The sequence below is a fragment of the Enoplosus armatus genome, chromosome 3 (assembly GCF_043641665.1).
Source record: "Enoplosus armatus isolate fEnoArm2 chromosome 3, fEnoArm2.hap1, whole genome shotgun sequence".
In the NCBI taxonomy this organism is placed as follows: Eukaryota; Metazoa; Chordata; class Actinopteri; order Centrarchiformes; family Enoplosidae; genus Enoplosus; species Enoplosus armatus.
Genome location: NC_092182.1, coordinates 19,593,527 through 19,614,275, shown reverse-complemented (window position 1 = coordinate 19,614,275; position 20,749 = coordinate 19,593,527). Strand labels below are relative to the sequence as shown.

The 20,749-nt window shown below is 40.4% G+C and overlaps 1 protein-coding gene across 1 annotated transcript in view; it reads right to left on the bottom strand.

The window, feature by feature from the left end:
- LOC139283449 (cadherin-22) overlaps positions 1–15,250 on the bottom strand; it is a 70,018-nt gene extending 54,768 nt beyond the window's left edge. The window contains exons 1-2 of the mRNA XM_070903458.1: positions 15,020–15,250; positions 1,972–2,266 (exon numbers count right to left, since the gene is read on the bottom strand). Coding sequence (XP_070759559.1) covers positions 1,972–2,266; positions 15,020–15,250 — 526 coding nt within the window. The remainder of the gene's footprint in view (positions 1–1,971; positions 2,267–15,019) is intronic.
- Between the last annotated feature and the right edge of the window lie 5,499 nt (positions 15,251–20,749).

The window sequence follows — 20,749 nt, the reverse complement described above, 5'->3', positions numbered from 1 at the left end:
TTAGCTGTGGATTAATACGCATTTGTGCTGTAGTGTATTTACGGCAGCAGGACAGGGTATGTGGAATTAACCCAAAACAAACTAAAGAGTCCATGCTCATCGTAATTAAGAAACATGTCCAGTCTAACTGCATGGCTTACTGTTAGGTTTGTAATGGTTTAGGTTTGTAATGGACAATAGAGGTTTACAGGAAAGAGGAATAAGCTTTATCAGGCTTCGGTTACAAGGACAGTACTTGTTAGTAGGGTCAATTCTTATTGGTTTGGTATTTGTTGACAATAAGAAAAACTAAATATGGCAAGCCATATCCTTTGATAAAAGATTCAACTTGAAGACAAGGGATGTTTTTGAGCTATGCAATGCACAGCAAAAGCCCATGAGCTGGCGAGTGACATGTGGCCGTCTGGCCTGTCCAGCACCTTTTTTTTCTTTTCCCTCCCTTCAGTTATTGTCATTGTGCTTGTGACCTTATCACTGACATGCCAAAAAAATACTGCTAGCCTTAGCTGATGTTCAACAGGAGAACAGTGGAAAGAAAAGAAACAGGGACGGGGCAGGAGAACGCCTGACTAAGCAGTAGCTGTTAGCTCATTAGGGCTTGTGCTCCAAAACGATGTTTAAAACATGAACCGCACACTCATTTAGTGCGTAATTTGACTGAGGTGCGACAGGGTCGAACAAGGGGGAGCAGCCAAAGTGGAAGGGTCATGGTCATTCAGATTACATTAGCTAACATTAACTAAGCATGGTCTCTATGAATCCATTTATCTCTTTCTTGAGGAGATAATAGCTCTCTTGCCTCCCGACGTCTCTTTTGCATCTTGTTCTAAGTCTCTGCATTATTTCTATTCTCTTCCTCTCGCTTTTTTTGCTACCTTTCAATTTCTCTGTCCCCATCTCTCTCTCTCTCTCTCTCTCTCACCCACTCACACACATTTGCACACACACCCCATTCAGTTTTAGAGAGCACTGTAGGCAGAAATGCCCATGGTTTGGATCATGCTGAGGAAGCAGGAATTAATTCCAATCAGGCTTGAACAGGGAAGAGCCATTACATTTTGCACCACTCCTGGAGTCACTCAAACAAGAAGCACCCCCACGTCTACTGCATATGCACAAACATACACACACATACCAGCGTCTCACACACACACATACCAGCATCACACACAACATTCTGAGTACACATGGTATTGTGATATCGCTTGGCAGCCAAACAGCAGTTTGTTTATTACACATCAGCTGTGCCTCTGACATTAATATCATGCTAATGAAGCCCCTGACACCCTCATTCACCTGTCTTTTCCATTTTGCTGAGAATTTTAAGCAGCCATGGGGTGCCACTAACGCTGTTGCTCACAATAAAAACATTGATTAAAATCATTGCAGTTTCAATGTCAAAAGCCCCCATGAAAATGTGGTGTACCCTCACCATTATCTACTCTTCTGAAGCACCTCTCCTCTGCTCCTCTTTCCCTTTCTTCATCATTTGCCTTTTAACAGTGTGTCAGAGCACAGCCACAAAGCTCATCTGGGAGTAATGCTCTCCTTTCTTTATAAGCCTTTCTGTAATTTTCCATCTCATTCCTAACCACAGGTCATAGCTCTGACATAGTCCATGTGGGGATCCTCCTCAAATGTCCATGTCACCATTCTACTTCCTTCTCAACCACAATGAATTCACTGACTCCACATCTATTTTCATCTAACATCTCCTGTCAGCCTTTTCCCATTTCCATTTCCACAATGGGGGAGAATTTTAGCATATTGCTCTTCTTGGCACTTTCAAGCTTCCCCCGAGCCCAGGACAAAGCATTACGTTACAGGCCCTACTTATGCATCATGAAAATAGATGTAATATAACTGGTCATTCTGTACAGTACGTGCACCTTTGGGCCATCCTGAGCTCAAAGCTTGAAACAGCTATCCAGATGGTCCCTGTCTGACTGCACTACATGTTTCTCGCCTTACCTATGGGTGACAGCTCTGCCACACTGCCGATATAGGGACCCTCCAAGAACTTGGGCTCACTGTCGTTGATGTCCTGGACCTTGATGACAAACTCTGACTCCGGTTCCAGAGGGTCGTTGGAGAGCCGGTCACGGGCCTGAGCCCGAAGTGTGTAAAAGGCCTTCTCTTCTCGGTCCAGTCTCTCTGTGGCATGGATGTCTCCTGTTAGCTCATCGATGATGAAGATGGAGCCCGCCCCTTCTCCAGAGATAGTGTACTTGATGTTGCCCTCACCTTCGTCAGAGTCTGTGTGGATCTGTAGATTGATACAAAATAAATGTGAGGACAGTGAGTTAATAAAAGGAGGCACTGCCTACATATAGTTTATTTGAATGTATTTCATTGTAACACCACCAACAACCCTAACTCCTAGATATTACATTTATATGATAGTAATTTGCAACAGCAAATAGATTTTGTTAGAAACGTACAGTGATTTCTCCCAAATCCCCCAAATAATGTCACAGACAATACATTTTATGTGTTTTCCCTTTAATGTTTGCTCTTGCACTACAACGTCTGCTCCGAGCAACTAAAGCACAATTTAATTTCACTTACAGGACGGTAAGGATCAGCGAAAGTTCCTTTTTTTTAGGGAATTGGTTAAATACTGAAAACGTCAACAGTGACTTGAAGCACAACACAGGCCAAGTTTATTTTTTTTTAACAAGTAAACAAAACCAAGATCTCTTCCTAACCAAAATGTTTTGTTGTCTCAGCCTAAACAAACACGGGACTCAGGTGAAATCCAGTCAAGTCTAATTTTCTTTATGCGCTAGATGTCGTGTGTACAGAATAGACCAAAATTGAAGAATGGATAATCAGGATGACAAACATTTGTTCTCTGGCATCTAGCGCTTATGGTGTACAAGCAAATACTGAATTTAATGTAGAGGTAAGAATTCAAAAATTGTTTTCTTTAATATAATCAAGTGTATTACATAAATAAAATAAAATCAATAAAGTCTTCCTTTTTCAGAAATTGCTTTGTGTTGCTGCAGCTACTGCAATTGATTTCGATTAAATACATGTACTGTTTTGTTGGCATACATTTAAAGGCAGGCTAAGAAGTAGTGATCAAAACATTTGTTCATTTTTATGAACATTTTGAAGCAGACAGCATCGATTGGGAAGGGGTCAAAGTCGTCGACCAGGAGCCAGTCGACAGCCGGAGAGAGATCAGGGCTTATAATCTTCCCCTAAAATATGACCACTTGTTATCACATAACCGATATTCCACACTTAGATCATGTGATGACACCTGAGCCAGCTCTATCCATTGATGAAGACTATTACATGTGGTTGAAAGTTCAGGAAAACAAGTACGTGGACCTTTGGGTGGAGATTATTATGTCACACATTTTGCATGGAATTTTCTATTTAGTTTCAGCTGCTGTGAATACTGATGGTTTGTGTAATTGATAGTTGTCAGAAAATGACATTTGGCCATCAGCCGTGACCAAAAGAAATTAGTCCATTTCTTCCACCCATTCCCTTATCTTACTCCCCAGTAGCAATTGCAGCTTAAGGCCTTCTCAGAGCTCCCTACAGACCAGCCATCATCGTTGTCATGAAAAAAAAAGACACCACAGTTCTAGTGATGATTTACACCTTTTCTGCACATTGTGCCCTTCACAGGATGTGACGCCCAAACTAGGAGATCAAAGTCATTTCAAAGATTGTTAAAAGGTAGAGACATGGAGGTGCTGGGGCTGAAAAGTGAACTTAAAAGAGCCCTTATAAATCAGAGCTATAGTCCCCCCCTAATGTGATTAGACATTCCAGAGGCAGCAATAGGAGCAGCATCGGTCCCCCATCCCAGCCTCCCCTTTGGCTCTTTAGTGAGCACTAGACCTGCTCTCGCTCTCTCTCTCTCTCTCTCTCTCTCTCACACACACACACACACACACACACACACACACACACACACACACACACTCACTCTCTCACCTTTTATCTGAAATTATAATTCAGAGCTGTCTATGCAGTGTAACTGTGGTTCAATCTACTGAGCAGACCAGGGGAGAGGGGAAATCGCCCTGGCCTCCCTGGTTAATATTTTATAAAGGCTTAATTAAATACAGGCTTCTATCACCCTCGCGGGGGTTTTCATTAAGTATTTGTCGTAAAACCACGGAATAATGCAAGCCTGTGCCTTGATATTGCTTCCCTCATCCATTTTCCCCTCCCTTTTTATCTATCTGTTTTTGCCTTTTCTCACCATTCTGAATCATCCTGAAGACAAATACATGAACAGTCAGAGAAAATATACTGCCGGATACTTTGATGGTATCAATATTTCAGTTATAATAAAAGAAGTTTCATTGGTCCAAACTGTGAGACTCCTCCAATAAAAGTGTGCATAGTCATGCGCCACTGGATATGTTTCCCCCAGACACTCTCTCTTAACCTCCCTCTGTATTTCTAAATTAGATTCTGCAGACAAGAATGTGTGCGAAATGTTGTCATTGTGTGTTAATTCAATTGCACAAATGCTGGCACCACGCATGCAAGTTCCTACCTACTGTACGTGTGTACACCCAGGCACACACACCTACCTACTGTGCGTGCTTGCACACATACACACAAACACACACACACACACACACACACACACATTCATCATTCTGCTGGGATGATGCTATTTCTCCCCCCTCAGGCTGGATATACCCATCCGTCTGTCAGTCTATCCTCACTGGAGTGATTCAAGTTGGCAGCTTGAAAAACACACACACTACGCTTAGCTAAGTTGTTCTCTGCAAACTAAAGGTCAGAGCCAGGACGTCACTTGCTTAGAAAAAAATAACCAGGAGTGCAAACTTGCCCTAAACAAATTTACATGAGAAGAAGAAAACAAACTCTCCAGTACCGCTAAGCAAAAATCACAGTCGCTTCATCGGTCAAATCTTCTGAGCTCTTTGCGTTTTAAGTTATGTAGCAGTAATATGATAAATATAAAATATAGTATCACCCCTTTTTGCTTGACCAGTGGTGGTGTTTGGGCCAGGTCAGTAGTACTGAGAGAAGGGTATAAACACTAAAAACATACACATGCAGAGCCACAAAAACACTCTAAATGTTAAATCGATACTCCACACAAAATCTACCTTTTGACGATCAAAAACTCCCCCTGCAGCATAGAAAGGTGGTCATAAAAAGTTTGCAGTTCCCTCATTGACACAGAACAGCGGCTTTGGCCAGCTTGAGTTCAGTCACTAACAACAGATTGCAGTAGTGATTATAGTACTCTTTTTCACCACAGTGAATATCACCATGGGATTCTGTTGTTACAGGCTGAATTTAAGCTGACCACTGCAGCTGATCCCAGTCTGTGAGGAAACTACAAACATTTTATAACCACCTTTTCAAGGCTGCTGAGAGAGAGTTTTTACTCAGAACACGTTTGTTTAGTGGAGAATTACTTTTTCATACATTCAGACATAATGTATTGACATTTGAAGGCAGGTTCACACGTCTACTTACAAATACAGGAAGGAGTATGCATTCAGAATTGATTGGTACTGTACGGATTTTCGGTGTTTTGTGAAATTCCTGAAACACAGGGTGTTGTATCGGTCAGATACTATTGCATTTTCACTGCTCATAACAATTACTTAAATTCATTAATCGACACATTTTGAGAAGGATGTCTTGGGTCTGTTAACATTATGCTAACCCAGGGGTTTTCAAACTGTCAGGCGCATGGGAGAGTTGTGGGGGGTGAAAGGGACAGGTGAATGCTGGTGTTCTAAAAACAATGGGAAGTTAGTTATTGTCATTTGGCCAGGGACTTGGCCCAGCTTATCAACACAGTCAGCAGTTGGAGTCGCAGCACAGGGTGTGACACACAGCCCACAGAGGCAATTAAGGTACTCAAAAACCCTTAGTGCATGACAGCCACAACTTGCGTAAAAATTCATACTCCTCATCGGAGTCATAACTAAGTCAAATCTGAACACACACTATACACATATTTTTAGATCAGTGTGACTTGCACAAAAGGAAATAGGGACTGCTCATAGCTAATTCAGCATACTTTTAATGGTACCTATTTGCCAAAATGTAAACAAATATATGCTATTAAAAAAAACAGGGCTTAAGTTTTAGCCCACAGCATTTGATTTGGTGGTCTGGAAAACCCCTGATAACCCAATTTCTCCACTGTTTTAATACGTATGTTTAATGATTAAATAATGACTATACAAATTGTTTCAGTTAAAGGATTAAGTTACCCTTTTTTAAGTTTAGCACGAATAATTAACTCAAACCTCATATAAGCTTCGGCTGAACTTTGGAAAGCATTTTTGAGCAGAACGAAAATATGGATTTACTTACTACAAAGAATTTACTTCACGGCCAGTATGGAAAGAGTGATTACTGCGACCAATAACTCTCTCAACATACATATGGCATAGGAATATAGTAGTAACATATTGTATTTGTCACCATAACCTAGCAGTTATTATGATTCATTGTCTGGATTTCAGTTCAACTTCATGAAAGTAGTAGTTAGCAGTGCCTTAGGGTTTACAGTGGAGGGCTGTAGGGTGACTCAGGGGAGAGTGAGGTTGTTGATGCCCTGTCAGGTTCACCTTTGGGTCATAACAAAGTGTCTAGCTGTCACTGTAGGCTAACCTGCTGAAGGGGATGACATATGACTCACATGCAGTGATGGAAAGTTTCCTTCTTATTTAGTCAGCACTTTTGTACATTACAAGTATGTTGAAGCACAAACTCAGACTAAATAAATGTATGACAGAGTGGTTTGTGATAATTTGGTATTGGAAAGACACTTTTAGAAACTTAAAACATCTGCACATGTTCTAATGACAAGCTCATGAATTTAAATTTTAAATGTTTACAGGCTTCTAAGCGCAAGTAAATATATATAATAACGTCACATGACAGAATAAAAAAATATAATGGAATAGAATAGAATAGAATAACAAGACATTTGGAGAGCACGATTTTACATTTCCGGTGGAGATAACAGAACGTGGGCTGCACTGAATCCTTGGTTTATTGAGGGTTTCAAAGTGGGAGCAAATTGGCTGTCTTATATTTAAGTCTATGTAATCAGGAGTAGGCCTGCCACATTTCACTGCAGCTTGTCAAGATCTCTGATCTTAACAGCTTCAAAGTGTTAACAAGGTGACTGTATCAGAGACAGCCTAGGTGGAGACAGCTATAGGGAAGGAAGGGTAAAAACCACGGGAGACAGGGAAGAGAGACGGGAGAGTAAATGGCAGCATAGCGGAGGGGAAAAAGACAGAGAAGAAAGTCAGAGGGAGAAAATAAATTAAAATGACCAGGTGATGGTGCTGGGATGGGAGACAGACCTGAAGAAGCTTAGACAGAAGATAGAAGATGGAATTACAGATAGGAGAGAACAGAGCAACATAACATCGTAATAACATAATTTAAAACATAATTAAAAAAATATTTCAAAAAATGAAAAAGCAGAATAAACAAAAGGCTTTCTCAATATGGTTCCCTTAAACGCCATGTCCACCAGCGTCACAGTTTCTGTTTTTTCCAGTCCTCTGTTCTTAAGCTGTTTTGTTCCTCTTTGATGACAGCCTTGTGATGCCGTAACAATTGGACCTAGATTTGACTAATTATAGCTTGGATCATTACGACGAGGAGAATTGCTTTAACAGGCATAGTACGTGCATTTTTCTGTTGTCTGATTGACCGTGTCCATGGCCAAACACTTTTTCCTCTCATTCATAAACTCACACACGCCATTAAAATTATGCCACCCGAGACTACTTTGAATCACGTGGCACAGAAGGAACTGTATTGAATCAGAAACATATTAAAAACAGATTTATTCCAGCAATCTGCTTGCAGTGAAGGAAACAAAACAGCAAATAGAAAACTACAGCATGCTTATTTTGAGGATTAGGCTATACTTTATCAGAAGGATGTAGACCTTTTGTTGAACAAAAATGAAGAGCTTGACCTATACTTTTTGTTGCAGAAATATAAATGCATGTGCACATGCTACACACATAGTCCAACTATCTCTCTCCCTCTCACACACACACACAATGGATTTATTTCTGAAAGCTTTTGTCAAAATAATGGAGAAAGAAACATGACCAAGGAGAAAAAGAATGTGCCATTTTTGCCTCCTTCACTTCCTTTAACAACAGCCATTTAGGATTATCTGGGCTGAACCACAACTCTTTCTATTACATTACAACACACATTTGAAAAGTAGTTGGCAAGAAAAGAAGGTCAAAATGGCTGGACCGTCAAGGTAGTGGTCCCAGTAATATTTGTTCGTCTTAAAATGTACTGAAGCTTGCTTGAGTTAAAAAAAAGTGTTTTAAATGCAGTTGCAAGAAAAAAACTTTCCACTCATATTACTTATTCTAATATTCTAATAATAATAATAATAATAATAATAATATTAATGCATTTTATTTACAGAGCTCTTTTCAGGGCAGCCTACTTAAAGACACGTTACATAAATTACAATGGTCATAGAAATTATCTATTACCTCCCCCTGCTGTTTCATTTGTTTCTATCTGCGGGATGTCTCTTGTTTTTCCTTGGCTCTGTTTTGAGTGTTTTGTCAGAGTGATTGTTATTTGCTTTAACTGTGTGCTCTCCCTCGTGCCTCTCGGCACATGGAGAGCTGTTTTCTCTCCTGCTCTGCTCTATGCTGGACTGTTACAGTGCGTAACCATCGTCTCTACTTCCCCCCAGCAGTAGTTTATGTTGTTTTTTAGTTTTATTCCCTCTTGGGGAATATCAGGTATTCTACTGTCTCTGTGCCATCCAGACGGACCCAGTGGGGCATGGACCACGGAGGACTTCGCCCTTATCCCACTAGCAATACCCTTAGAGAGCAAAACCTACACAAAATAGAATGCTGATTTCTTACTGTAACTTCAGATTGTATGAGTATATGCACAGCCCTCAAAACTGGTTCCTTTAATTAGCCAAAGAAGCTGTTTTTGTGAGCTGATTGTCCACTCTCATCAAAGCTTATACACAAGGTGAGACCATGTAGTAAGCGGACGTAGACTAAAGATCTTCAGTGCTGCACGAGCGATGTATGAACCTACCAACATGAACCAACGACAGTTCGTGCCAATCATTTTGAAAGAGCAATGGCCCATGGGGAAACTCCAACACTCGACCGACCAATGGTGTAACTTCAGTTCCTCAGTAACTCACTACGTCACGGACAGACTTTCATGTCTATAGCCCCCGCTTTGCTGCAGTCTAGCCAAAAATATAGTTGTACCATATTAGTCCAAAATGATTTATTACCTGAATGTACTGACCAAAGCTGCCAGTTTAATGTCATGTGAGTGACCATTTTATTGGTGAATCTGATTTCATTAGCAGAGTAGTGGCAGCCATGAGACAGAGCAAGCTTGGCAAGTTTGCTGAATTGCTGTAAAGCAATATGAAAAAAGAAAGCTCGTTGTAATTAACCAGTACAGAGGCACACTGCTTGGCTTCAATCCTCTGCTGGATATTTGGTATCAACACTTTAATTTGAGCAGCAGAGTCCATCTGTGTGTGAGTGTGTGAGAGAAAGTCCACACTCACACACATCATTAATAGCACTGATAGCACTAGCCGGTACCCTAGCCACATGAAGTGCAATAACTTTATATAATTTTATTAATAAAATCATCCCTCATGCTGTGTCACTCCCTCGAGTTCCCTCAGCCCTTTTATATCAGTTCACTGCCTTCCCTGGCACCCAGTCGTGTAATGAATCACAAGTCAGTGCATAGTCGGATTGGCCATCGGGAGCACCGGGAGTTTTCCCGATGGGCTGCTTGACAATTGGGGGTGATGCAACGCAAAATATACATATTTTTAAATAACAAAGTGCTGTGTGGCTGACGGGCCCAGACGAGTGGGCTGCTGGCCCACTGCAGTTGGGTATTATATCTGTCAGCCTCTCTCTACCAGCCAATTACTTTTGCTCCAGTTCATTCTAACTTTACCTGGGCCTCGCCCCTCTCCCATCTGTGTTAAGTGGTGACATTTGCATAAATAGTGAGAGTGGAGCAAGATGGACAAACAATAAGAGAGAAAATGTAAACGTGGTGCTGAGAAGCTGGGAGCGGAGAGGTTGAAGTCCCTTGAGGCTGATACAGCCAAATGTTTTAAAATAACAAATTATTCATTTGGCACCGTTACCAGTCAATCATCTCGGCCCGGTGCGCCCGAAGGCACTGGCGGCAGAGATGAGAGAGGGCAGAGAGAGCAGTCCATGGAGCCCAGCGATACCAGTTCAACTGCTTGTCACGGTTTAGCAGCTGGAGCGGTAAGACAGAAGATAATAGGTAACAACATGAGCAGGGTTTGGCCAGCTGGCTATTTATCTAACGCTATATCAGGCACCTTTTGTTGTAACGTGTTCAACTTCATAAAGTCGATGTGCTCGTCATTTTTTGTTGACCAATCAATCACAGCCTGGATGTGGTGGGACATTAAAAAAAGTTAAAAACAAATTACAGACGAACCACCAATGCAGACCCTTTTTCTTGCACAAGGATTTAATGAAGGAATAAAAATGTAACTTCTGTTTGTCCAATTGGAATTAATATTATACTTGTGTTATATAGTATACTAATATGAAATTATATAAATATACTAACATTATATAATCCATATATTAATACTATACTAACATTATACTATTATGTTAACATTTTACTAAGGTTATTGGTATAAATATAGTTCAGTAATCTTGTTTAAGTGTGGTGTGGGTGGTGGTTCAGGTGCATTTTTCATTCTCAGTCCGTCCCTGAGTCAGTGCATGAACCATCTTCCATCCCAGTCTCCCTTTGCAGCCCTCCGTCTTACTTCGTTCCTTTCCTCATGTATCGCTCAATTCCTCTCTATCTCTCTGTCCCTCAACAGACAGACAGTACTTTACAGTACAGTAGCCTTGTTATTGTTGTTGCCAGCAGAAATGCAGCACAATCACAATGGCAGACGAGTAATGGCCAAAGGATAATCATTCTGTAACACCCGGCCCTGCTGCGGAGAACATCTCCATTCATTTGTGAGAATAGACATATCAATATATGCAGATGCAATATTAGCTGGTCAATTGCCATGTCTAAATGATTAGAAACAAGGGGATCACATGATTGATGTGTGTGACTCAGTCTCATGCTGTCTGCATTAATATTCCGTCTTTTCATATCATGTCCTATGTAAGGCAATCGAATCGTACATGCTGTCCACTCTCATCAACTCACTTGAGAAACAGCTGATGAATAGGATGTGAATGAGAGGAGGGGAAAAAAGAAGGCAGAAATATTCCCAAACGTACGCATGGCTCGGAGATGATAGCAAACAGATTTGATTTGACATACACCCATTATCTATAATTACATTTGAAAAATAACATTCAATAATCACATTTCTGGTGTCAAGACATTGTCCTCAAAATCAAAGAGAAGGGCATCGCTGAGACTGTTTTCACTGAGTAATGCCAATGTTCAAACCAGTTCCAGGAACTAAGGAGCCACAGGAACTAAACGAGGAACTAGGAGCCTCTTTTGTGCATTATGTTTTCACCACATCTGAAAAAATTACGATTAAGTTTGAGACGCAATTTTCACACACAACAAAACCACAACACGGACTGGATGTAACGGCTGGATGCTGAAAATGTGGAAAAGGAGTCTAAAAACGCCCTGGATAGTTTCTGAGTGATTTCTACATTTAGAACTGCATTAAGGCCCTGGTTCTTCTGGTGGAAAGGTAGCTAAGGCTCTTGAGTTAAAATGGTTCCTGGTCTTTTAGAAAGGTTCCTTCTGTTTATTTGCAAAACAGATTAAATTAAATAGAATTAATGTGTGTTTTAATTGGATAGTGAATCATTTCAGTCATTGCTTGAAAATGATTCAAAGCTTTATTTAGCTCATAGTAGTTATGTATAGCTCAACAGGTAAATCAACTAAATGTGTTATTTTTATGATTAGAACTTGTGATTCAGACCCACTGCAAGTGTTGTCCATATGTAATGGATATGGCATAGTAAAAGGTCATTGATGATATGATGAAGGTTTAAGATTCGCAGTAAGTGCTGATATCAAATAATGTCCAAATCTATATGTATTATAGACCAGTTCAGACTGTCTGGGTGAAAGTATGTATCATCATGAAGTCAAAAGTGTAGCTGCTTCACAACAAACTGTTCCAGAAGTTCAACTTTTCATACAAAGCATCAGTAGGAAGTACTCAGTTTGCATTAAAAGTAGCCAATTGACTTTAACAGGTTTCAGAGATTCTACAGCACAACAGAGTGGATTAGAGAACAATGAGGTTCCTGTCGTTAGATAACAAGAACAGGAACGTAGGAGTGAAAAGAAACTCAAAACCACAGTAACTCCTACTGTCAGCTGAAGGTAGACTGTCTTTTAAAAAATGTATGCTTCTCCTGAGTTGTATGAGGTCACAGTCGTGGCATGCCAAAGCAAAATATGGTGTTAAAAGAAAAAGACTGTATTATTTAGGAAAAATACTGTATATAAATTTGTACAATGTAATTGAGATACAACAGTGTGTTCAGTGCTTTAAACTTTCAATGGTTAATGCCTTTGCAGAGGCAAAGAATTTTACTGCTTACTGATAGAGCACCTTTCAGAGGTAGTTCTTTGCAGAAAACCACTGAGACTTCATCTTTATCTCTTCTTGTTCTTAAACCCATGGTGTCATGGTCTTGACCTCAAGGGCTATGTTTCTTCATACAGGTACAAACCTGGCAGTGGCATAAAATTAACTACAATGCAATTATTGTTGAACACCAGTAAGATTTGTTATGCTAGTGTCTGTTTAGTAATTAAATGGCTCCAAATGAACCTTTACTGCTGTGGTTGTGGTTGCTGAGTTGTTTAGCTGAAGTTGTGTTTACACTGATCATGAGTTAATGCAGTCAGTGCAATTTTGGCAACAATTTTGGCCAATGCATTTTGCATCACAACGCAAATGCACCTTTTGGTTATTGTTAGGGGTGGCACACAATTAAACCTTTCAAAGTTAACAACTTTAATCAGCTTCTTTCACTTTTGAAATATATTTTCCACATCAAAATGCAATTAGTGTGATTAAGGTGTATCTGTGCACTGGGTCAGATTAATGGAATATTACTAACATCTAGTTGTAGATTTGCTGCAAATAAGGCATGTGTTAGACAGTGCTCATGTCTTCCTGATATCTTCTTAAGTCTTCTGATACTACACTGGACAGGCAAAACTGTATTTACTCCAAACTGTTACATACAGTAAACCAAAGCAAAGCTTGATAAAAAAAAAAATCTCTGTTATGTAAACTGGATTATTATAGGGATTTTAGGGGGAGCTGTCAATTTATGCAATCACATAAATGGACAGACTCTGTCCTTACAGTACATACAACAGTGGCATTCCCATGTACTTCTAGATAAAATCAAAAATGACTAACGCAGTGTAACCTTTTGAATCACTTAAAGCACCTACAAGGAGATTTTAACTGGTTATGAAATTGTTTCATTTTAATACTGATGTCTTTATATGACCTCCATAAAGCATTTAAGATTAGCTGTTTCTATACAGTCATTCTTGATGCCTGCCACAGGGTCTGAATCCCTGCGAAATCAGACAAAGCGATTTACGGCCAGCAGACCAGAAGAGCCTATGTTTACATTTTCACAGGCAAGGTTTTGCTGTGAGAAGTACGTTTGCCAGTTCACATTGTGGTTGTGGCTGATACTGGGGCAGGATCAGCAAAGATAAAAAGAAAAGAATTGACAGAAGAACAAAAAAAGCTAACAGTGATAGTGATAGAGCACGGGTGAAAACACAAGTCAACCTGTTGCAGGATTTGAAAAGATTCAAAGCTGATCCTGAATTGGCTCTCTTCCTCCTAGACAGCTACTTAATAAGTCTATTTTATTTATGAAATACATTGCGAGACGTGGTTTTGAACATATATGAATTCATGTTGGTGGCTAAAACAAAGCTAGCTAATTTGGTAAATATTAGTTGAATGTAGCTAACGCTAGCTGGATTTGTTGAGCAAAGCAAGCACAGCAAAGCTTTCTGCGATTATGAGCATGATGACCAACATGCACTTTGTTTCACCATCATCATATTACAGTTATCAATCTTAAATAGCCTCAAATAGACACATTACCTCATTGCTATACATCCTATTGTGTTTAAAAAAGAAAAATAGTATTAAAAATAAGTTGCGTCCTTCTTTCACTCGCTTCCAAAACAAATGCACGTGCTAGCTAGATCAAGATCTTTATGACACGAGGCGTTGGCACTCATGGAAAATGCAGTTTTTAATCCAGGAAATGCTACCGCTTTTGTCCACAGGGGCCAAAAAAATCAACACAAAATGAAATTCCCTTGTAGTTGCTTGAAGTAGATACAATTATAAACAGGAGACAGTAACAATGGAAACCCATATCATTGTATTACAAATTACATTTATTGCACCGTAACTGCAAAGATTGTATTGTTGTTTGTTGGAAAGAAATTGTGAATCTCCTCAAATAGTACATTAATATATAAACAGATGTCTGCCCTGGTTTGCTGTATATCTATATTTGGCTGCTGTATATTTACATCTTGGGATCTCTGCTCCTCAAGGACAAGAGCAGTGTTCGCTTTGGAGGAACTGATCTGGACTTAAATTCTGCTCATTAGAAAAATGTCTGCTGCTGCATAGAGCAGATGAGATGGGCAAGCCTCTTACTAATAATGTATTCATCCTGATGAAAGAAGCATGCAAACATCTGCACTCATTTTGCTACAACTTGAAAATGTGTCATCCAAAATCATTTTTAATGTTGTCCAGTAAGGACAGTGTTAGTCTTGTGTGTGTTTTGACTGAATCTTATCTACATCCTGAGGCAGTCTTGCTTTTAATGTTTTTTTCTGTTCAAAAAGTTTTCAAAAGTTCAAGGAATCAACACTCATTTGCAAAGTTTTTATGAAGATATTTGCATCATAAAATTAGATGTCTTACCTTTCCCACATATAGCGGCTCTGTGCCCGTGTACTCCTCCACCACAAAGAACTGGTTCCACACCCATCCTCTCTTAACTCGTTCAAGTGACGAGGGTCCTTCCTCTTGTCTACTTCCTCCTGAGGTCGAACCACTAGTCCTTGAGGCCTCACACAAGCCAAAACTACAGCAGTTTAGAAGCCCCAATGCTGCCAACAGTGTCCAAGCTCCTGCTGTCCAAGAAGGAGCCATTTTGATAAAAAAAAAATAGGAAAAGAAAAAAAAAAGAAAGCAATCCGGCCTGGTTCTACATGTAATATAAAAAATGCATGCAGACGGGAAGAGTTTTTGTTTTGTTTTATACCAAATAAAACTCCACCAGGGCAAACTTAAAAGGTCTTTGTGTAAGAACTTGAAAGTTAATCCATGGGATCACAAATAAATCGGAAGTTATCTGTTGAACACACAGCAGGTCATGGAGCATATTGGATTCCTACCACCTGCAGAGTACCTGTAACATGGTCAGCCATTCTGATTCTTTTATAGTATCTGCCCCACTTTATATAGTCTGATTTTTTTTTAAGTATGACCTAAAGTAGTGAAACAAACAGACTTTGGAAAATGTCTTTCAAGTTTTTTGAACAACAATGGATTTTAGTAGATTGGCTCAATGATCAGTGGGGAAACTAGGGGGAAACGGGGATACAGTGGCATTGAAGAACTGAACTGAAGAGTGATGGTTTCTATCCATTCTTGACTTTGTCGTTTTTACTGCTTCTGATTTCACTTCTAGCCACGTCACTTCCAGTGGTTGGTGCGGGTTTCAGGTGGTTTAATACGAAGCTGTCCAAAAATTACTCTATTGAATTATTTTCGCAAAAAAAGCTCTTCTGTAGTCCTGTTCCTTGAAAAGTCATGACTACTTTTACCTCCTGAAGCAGAATCCTTGAACTGAGAAAAGGCCAACTGATTTTACTGTTGGTGGTTTTGTTTGATCTTCGATGGCTTTTCCCTCCAGAAAAATCCAGTGGTTTGGAAAGTTCACTCTTCAAATGTCGTACTGTGTGTCTTTGGCCATCGTGACAACTCCTCCATCAGTGATTCAAAGGCAGGACAAGGAACCTGTAAGACAGAGAGGAAAATTGCTGTTATCATAATTGCAATTTCTGCTGCATCTGGAAAAAAAATTCCACTTGACACTTTTAACGATCCCTCTGAGCATCAGAATCAACATTTTTTCAACATTTAATTTTTTTCACTTATTTGTTTTTAGCTTTTTTGTTTGTTTGTTTATTCCCTACAGCATGAATACTGCTGATTGTGTTCCAATTTGTAACAAGAAATAAAGAAAAGAAATAAAAATAAAATCCTCAAACGCCACCTTTCTGTTCATATTGCCTTTCTTTTACTTCTGTGTGTTCTGAGCCATAATACCCATGTGTTGGTTTTGTTAGAATTGCATCTTTTCCACCAGCCATTCTTGTGTTCAGCAAGCATTCTAACAATGTGCTGTGAGCTGGAGAGCGATGGCAGAACAGTGAAAAGAGGACAGGAAACCAGGTGTGTGGAAAATAGGAAGGAAAGACAGAGAGAGAGAGAGAGAGAGAGAGAGAGAGAGGTCATTGTTCATCACACACCAGACCCAAAGCATCTGTCTGCCTTTCGTCCGACTGATGGAGCGGCCCTAACATCAGCCAGCTGATTAATTGCATGAGGGAGCACTAATTGGATAAAAGTATTAATCAATTAATTCTATCCAATGAGGCAACAACCCCTTAATACTTCAGACAAACATTGGAAAGTAGCAGGCGGGGAGCAGATACGGTGCTCGGCTGTTGTGAAACATGCACAGAGGTTAGACAGAAAGACAGAGCTGACGGAGCAGAGACAGAGAGAGAGGTTAGAGGGAGGGAGGGGGGGGGGTAAATGAGAAAGAGCGAGACAAAAGGAGAATGAAAGAAAGAACTGAAAAATAAAATAATGAGTGAAAGACTAAAAGAGGGAAGCAGACAGACTGTGTTGTTTTGTGTGTGGCTGTGGGTGTGATTAATGGTCTCTTTGAAACATAGAACAAAAGGCGGATGACAAAAAAAGGAGAAACAATAACATTTAGTATGTCTCTGGCCTTAAGACCTCAAGAAAGGAAGATTGCAACACCAGTCGAAAAAAGCTCCTCAGGCCAGCAGGTGGTTTAACCTATTGTATTTCTCCCGGCTGGGAAAGGACTTCTAATCTCACTCTCCTGCCCGGTAGCGTGCTTCGAGCTTCCGGAAATAATTCCTTCTCAGACTGTTGGTCAAGGCAATGTCCGTGGTATTGGAAACCAACTGCTCTGGGGGTGTCCAATCTCCAGAGCAAACACTTCAACAGCAACTTGAACAACTTAGACCCCTCTGTTCACTTGGTACAGTTGATGAGGAACTATATATGGATTTGCACACATAATATATTGGTGATGTTATCGTACATACAGTTTATACAGTTGTGTAATGCAGTAATGAATGTGCATACAGCAATCGCATATAATGTGACACTTGTAAGGTGATAAATATCTTGAATGGTGCTCCACTATTGCACAAGTTGGGGGACTTGCAAGAGACAGACTTACAAGAGTCTAGAGACACACTAGAGGCTCTGTGAGGCTGTACTTACGCACAGCAGTGCTTTGAGCTAAATGCTAATGTCATGGCAATTTCATGGCTATCTATCTCATAGTTATTGAGATATTTCACTAAATATCAAAAATGTCAACTTCATGGTGGCGCCACAGGAAAAGTCAGAGGATCACCAAAGTCAGTAGACTTCATCCTCGAGGGACCATGAATGGTTTCAATAAATTTGGCAATGCATTTAGTAGTTTTACATTATATATAGATATTTCAGTCAACCCTTGGAGGCAGAAAATGGCTGCTCTGACACACACTTTCCTTTAGGACTAGATATAACAACATCACCTCCAGAGAGACAATTCAGCAGTCTCTCGACACAGATAGATTCACCCCTTTGTGCCCTGGACTGATTGGCATAGCAGACCAACACCAGTGGTGCACTGTGTGCCTCGGCACTGAGCATGCCGCTGCCTGCGTCCAATAACAGTAGGAGTGTGCTTGTTGGCAGTGATAGGCCTATTTTCCGGCATTCTCCTCACACAGAGCTTTGCTCTGACAGCAGAGAGACAGAATGTGACCAGGCTCATCTGACTCTGCCCTGTGCCCCTCTCTAAGATCCACCACTTGCCCCTGCAGAGGATGATGGCCAATCCATGCTGCCTGGAAGTAGAGATGACACTCTATCATCATTCTCTGCTGAGGCAGAACTGTGTCCCTCTGCAGCCAGACCACCCCTATTGTGATATTAAAGAGAGAGTTCCAATATTTTTGTGTCTCCAGTTCCACAGTCGCTGTAAGCCAAGGCTGTGGATGACTGTTTGCCAAAGTCATAAACAGACCATCCTACTGTCTTGTCACCGCCTATCTGTCCACTGTCCACCAGAGATGCAGAGAACCCTGGGGTAAGTAATCTCCTGCAGATATGAACAACGTCCTGCTCCTCCACCACCTGATCAGGTACAAGGAGTGGCGAGGCCAGATTGTGTGCCTCTTTCTGTGATCCCACCTCAGAAGAGGAGGACCACTTCCTCTTTAGTGGAACGGCTGCTGATGGTAGCACAGGGGCATTCATGCATGCTCTTGAACTGCCATCCAAGCTGAGAGAGTTAGGAAAATTTTTCCACAACGCAATGCAGCATCATCACTGGCCAATCAAATACATGCAGATTCCAGGTAGATTACCTTCTGTGTGAGCAGTGTAGCATTGTGCTAATTCTACCAAAATGGACTAGATCATATTTCACATATAGTAACACGCCAATGCTGCCCCTTACGGGTGTTTAACTCCAGATCTGAACTTTGACAATAAACAAGCAGGTGCCTGGTGATCTACCTGGTGCTTGCGGATCACTGTGAATCGAGAAACACACACGATATTACATACATGTATTTGTCATTCTACAACACAGTGCCACACAATGAAATTAAAGTTGTTATTGTTTATTGTTATGATTTTAGATCAGATCAGACAGATAAAATAAATACTTCATTGTGTGTACATTATGTAGTAGTCAATTACAACACAACTTCAAATTAAACGTTTATATTTTACTATGAAAAGATTATCACATATACCTTTGGTGAGATAAAAAGGAGTGAATATCCAGTTGCGCTTTGAATGACAATTGATTAAAAAAAAAAGTTAAATGAAAACACAAGTCCCTCACTTGACTTAAATTGATCAAAAATATTTTCTTTTCAAGTTTCCAATTAGATATGTTTGAGCTGTGGAGTGATAACTTCAAAGAAAAAAAAAACATACAGTTTATTCCTCTGTGCCTCACAGGCAAACAGCATTGGGAGGATAGAATTAATTTGTTTTTGCCTATCTACACTTTCCCTGTTCCCTTACAGTAGATGACTTAACAGTGCAGCAGGCAGTTTGAATATGTTTAATTAGTGAGCATTTGTATCAAATATTTTTCTGCATGCACCAACAGCCCAGAAGTTGCTTTGCAAACTGAAACATTTGCTGAGCACCAACTGCTTGGTATCTAAAAACAAAATCCACACTCCTCCAATGAATCTCCTTCTCCTTCTGTTCTGCCTCCCCACTTTGGGAATTTCATTAAGTGTGTACACATTTACTCATAATTAGGTCTAAAAGTAGGAAACTCTAATGAGTTAGAGGGGGAGACAGAAAAAGAGAGATTTTTGTGAGTTCTGGTTTCACTCAAACTTGGCCATCACTACAGTGGAGTCAGTAGCCGTCACTAGCGGAGGCAAATTAGTGGCATGTCAATTACTGCCCTTTTTTGGCCAGAAAGAACTTGTTGTTGATGATAAAAATATGGCTGACATATCTGTCTCTTCCTGTGTATCTCTCTCTTTCCGCTATATCTTTCCACTCCCTCCTCTATTCATTCTCCAATCCAAAGCTATTGGCAAGCACTGTGCAGCCATACGTGACCTATTAGAGTGCTGGATTGATTCTAGAGCATGGCTGCAGCCTCTCATCAGTGGGCATGCCCAGAGCAGGCCCTTTGACAGCTGGCAGTGGACAGACGACAGCCAGGCAAGACTGATCACTGCGAACTGATAGGCATGGGGCCAATGGCCGGCAGACAGCCCTCTCTGTCTCTCTGACACACACTCTCACACACGCACAGACATTTGCAGGCATGCAAGCACGCAATGTAGCAGTGTGTGTGTGTGTGTGTGTGTGTGCGCGCATCGCATTTAGTCTGACTCACAGGAAGTAGGCTGTTTGGTATATGCCTGCCATTGGCCGACTGTTTCAGTCGGTATTTTCCTCCCCTTCAGCTATCTGCGTGTTACTGTGTTGCACGGGCTGGAGCCAATCACAGCTGACATAATAGAAAATAATAATTAATAATTTGTTTTCCAGTGCTCCTGTCAAAACTGCCTGAGAGGTAGTTAAATAATTAAAAATGAAAATAAACATTATTATTATTCCTAGTATAATGATATGCTATATCTTTATATATGTTTGCCTGAAACTAAGGATATATTGTATGACTCTGGGGTTATAATTGGCCCACATTAATAACTTAACTAGCGTAGAGTGCATTTGATATTTGGGTGGTCATTGTGTGTTGTAAATGTCATCCTTTAGCGTATATACTGTAGGTATAAGGAGAATGTCATCTTTACATACTTTTGATTACTGGCTCCATCACAT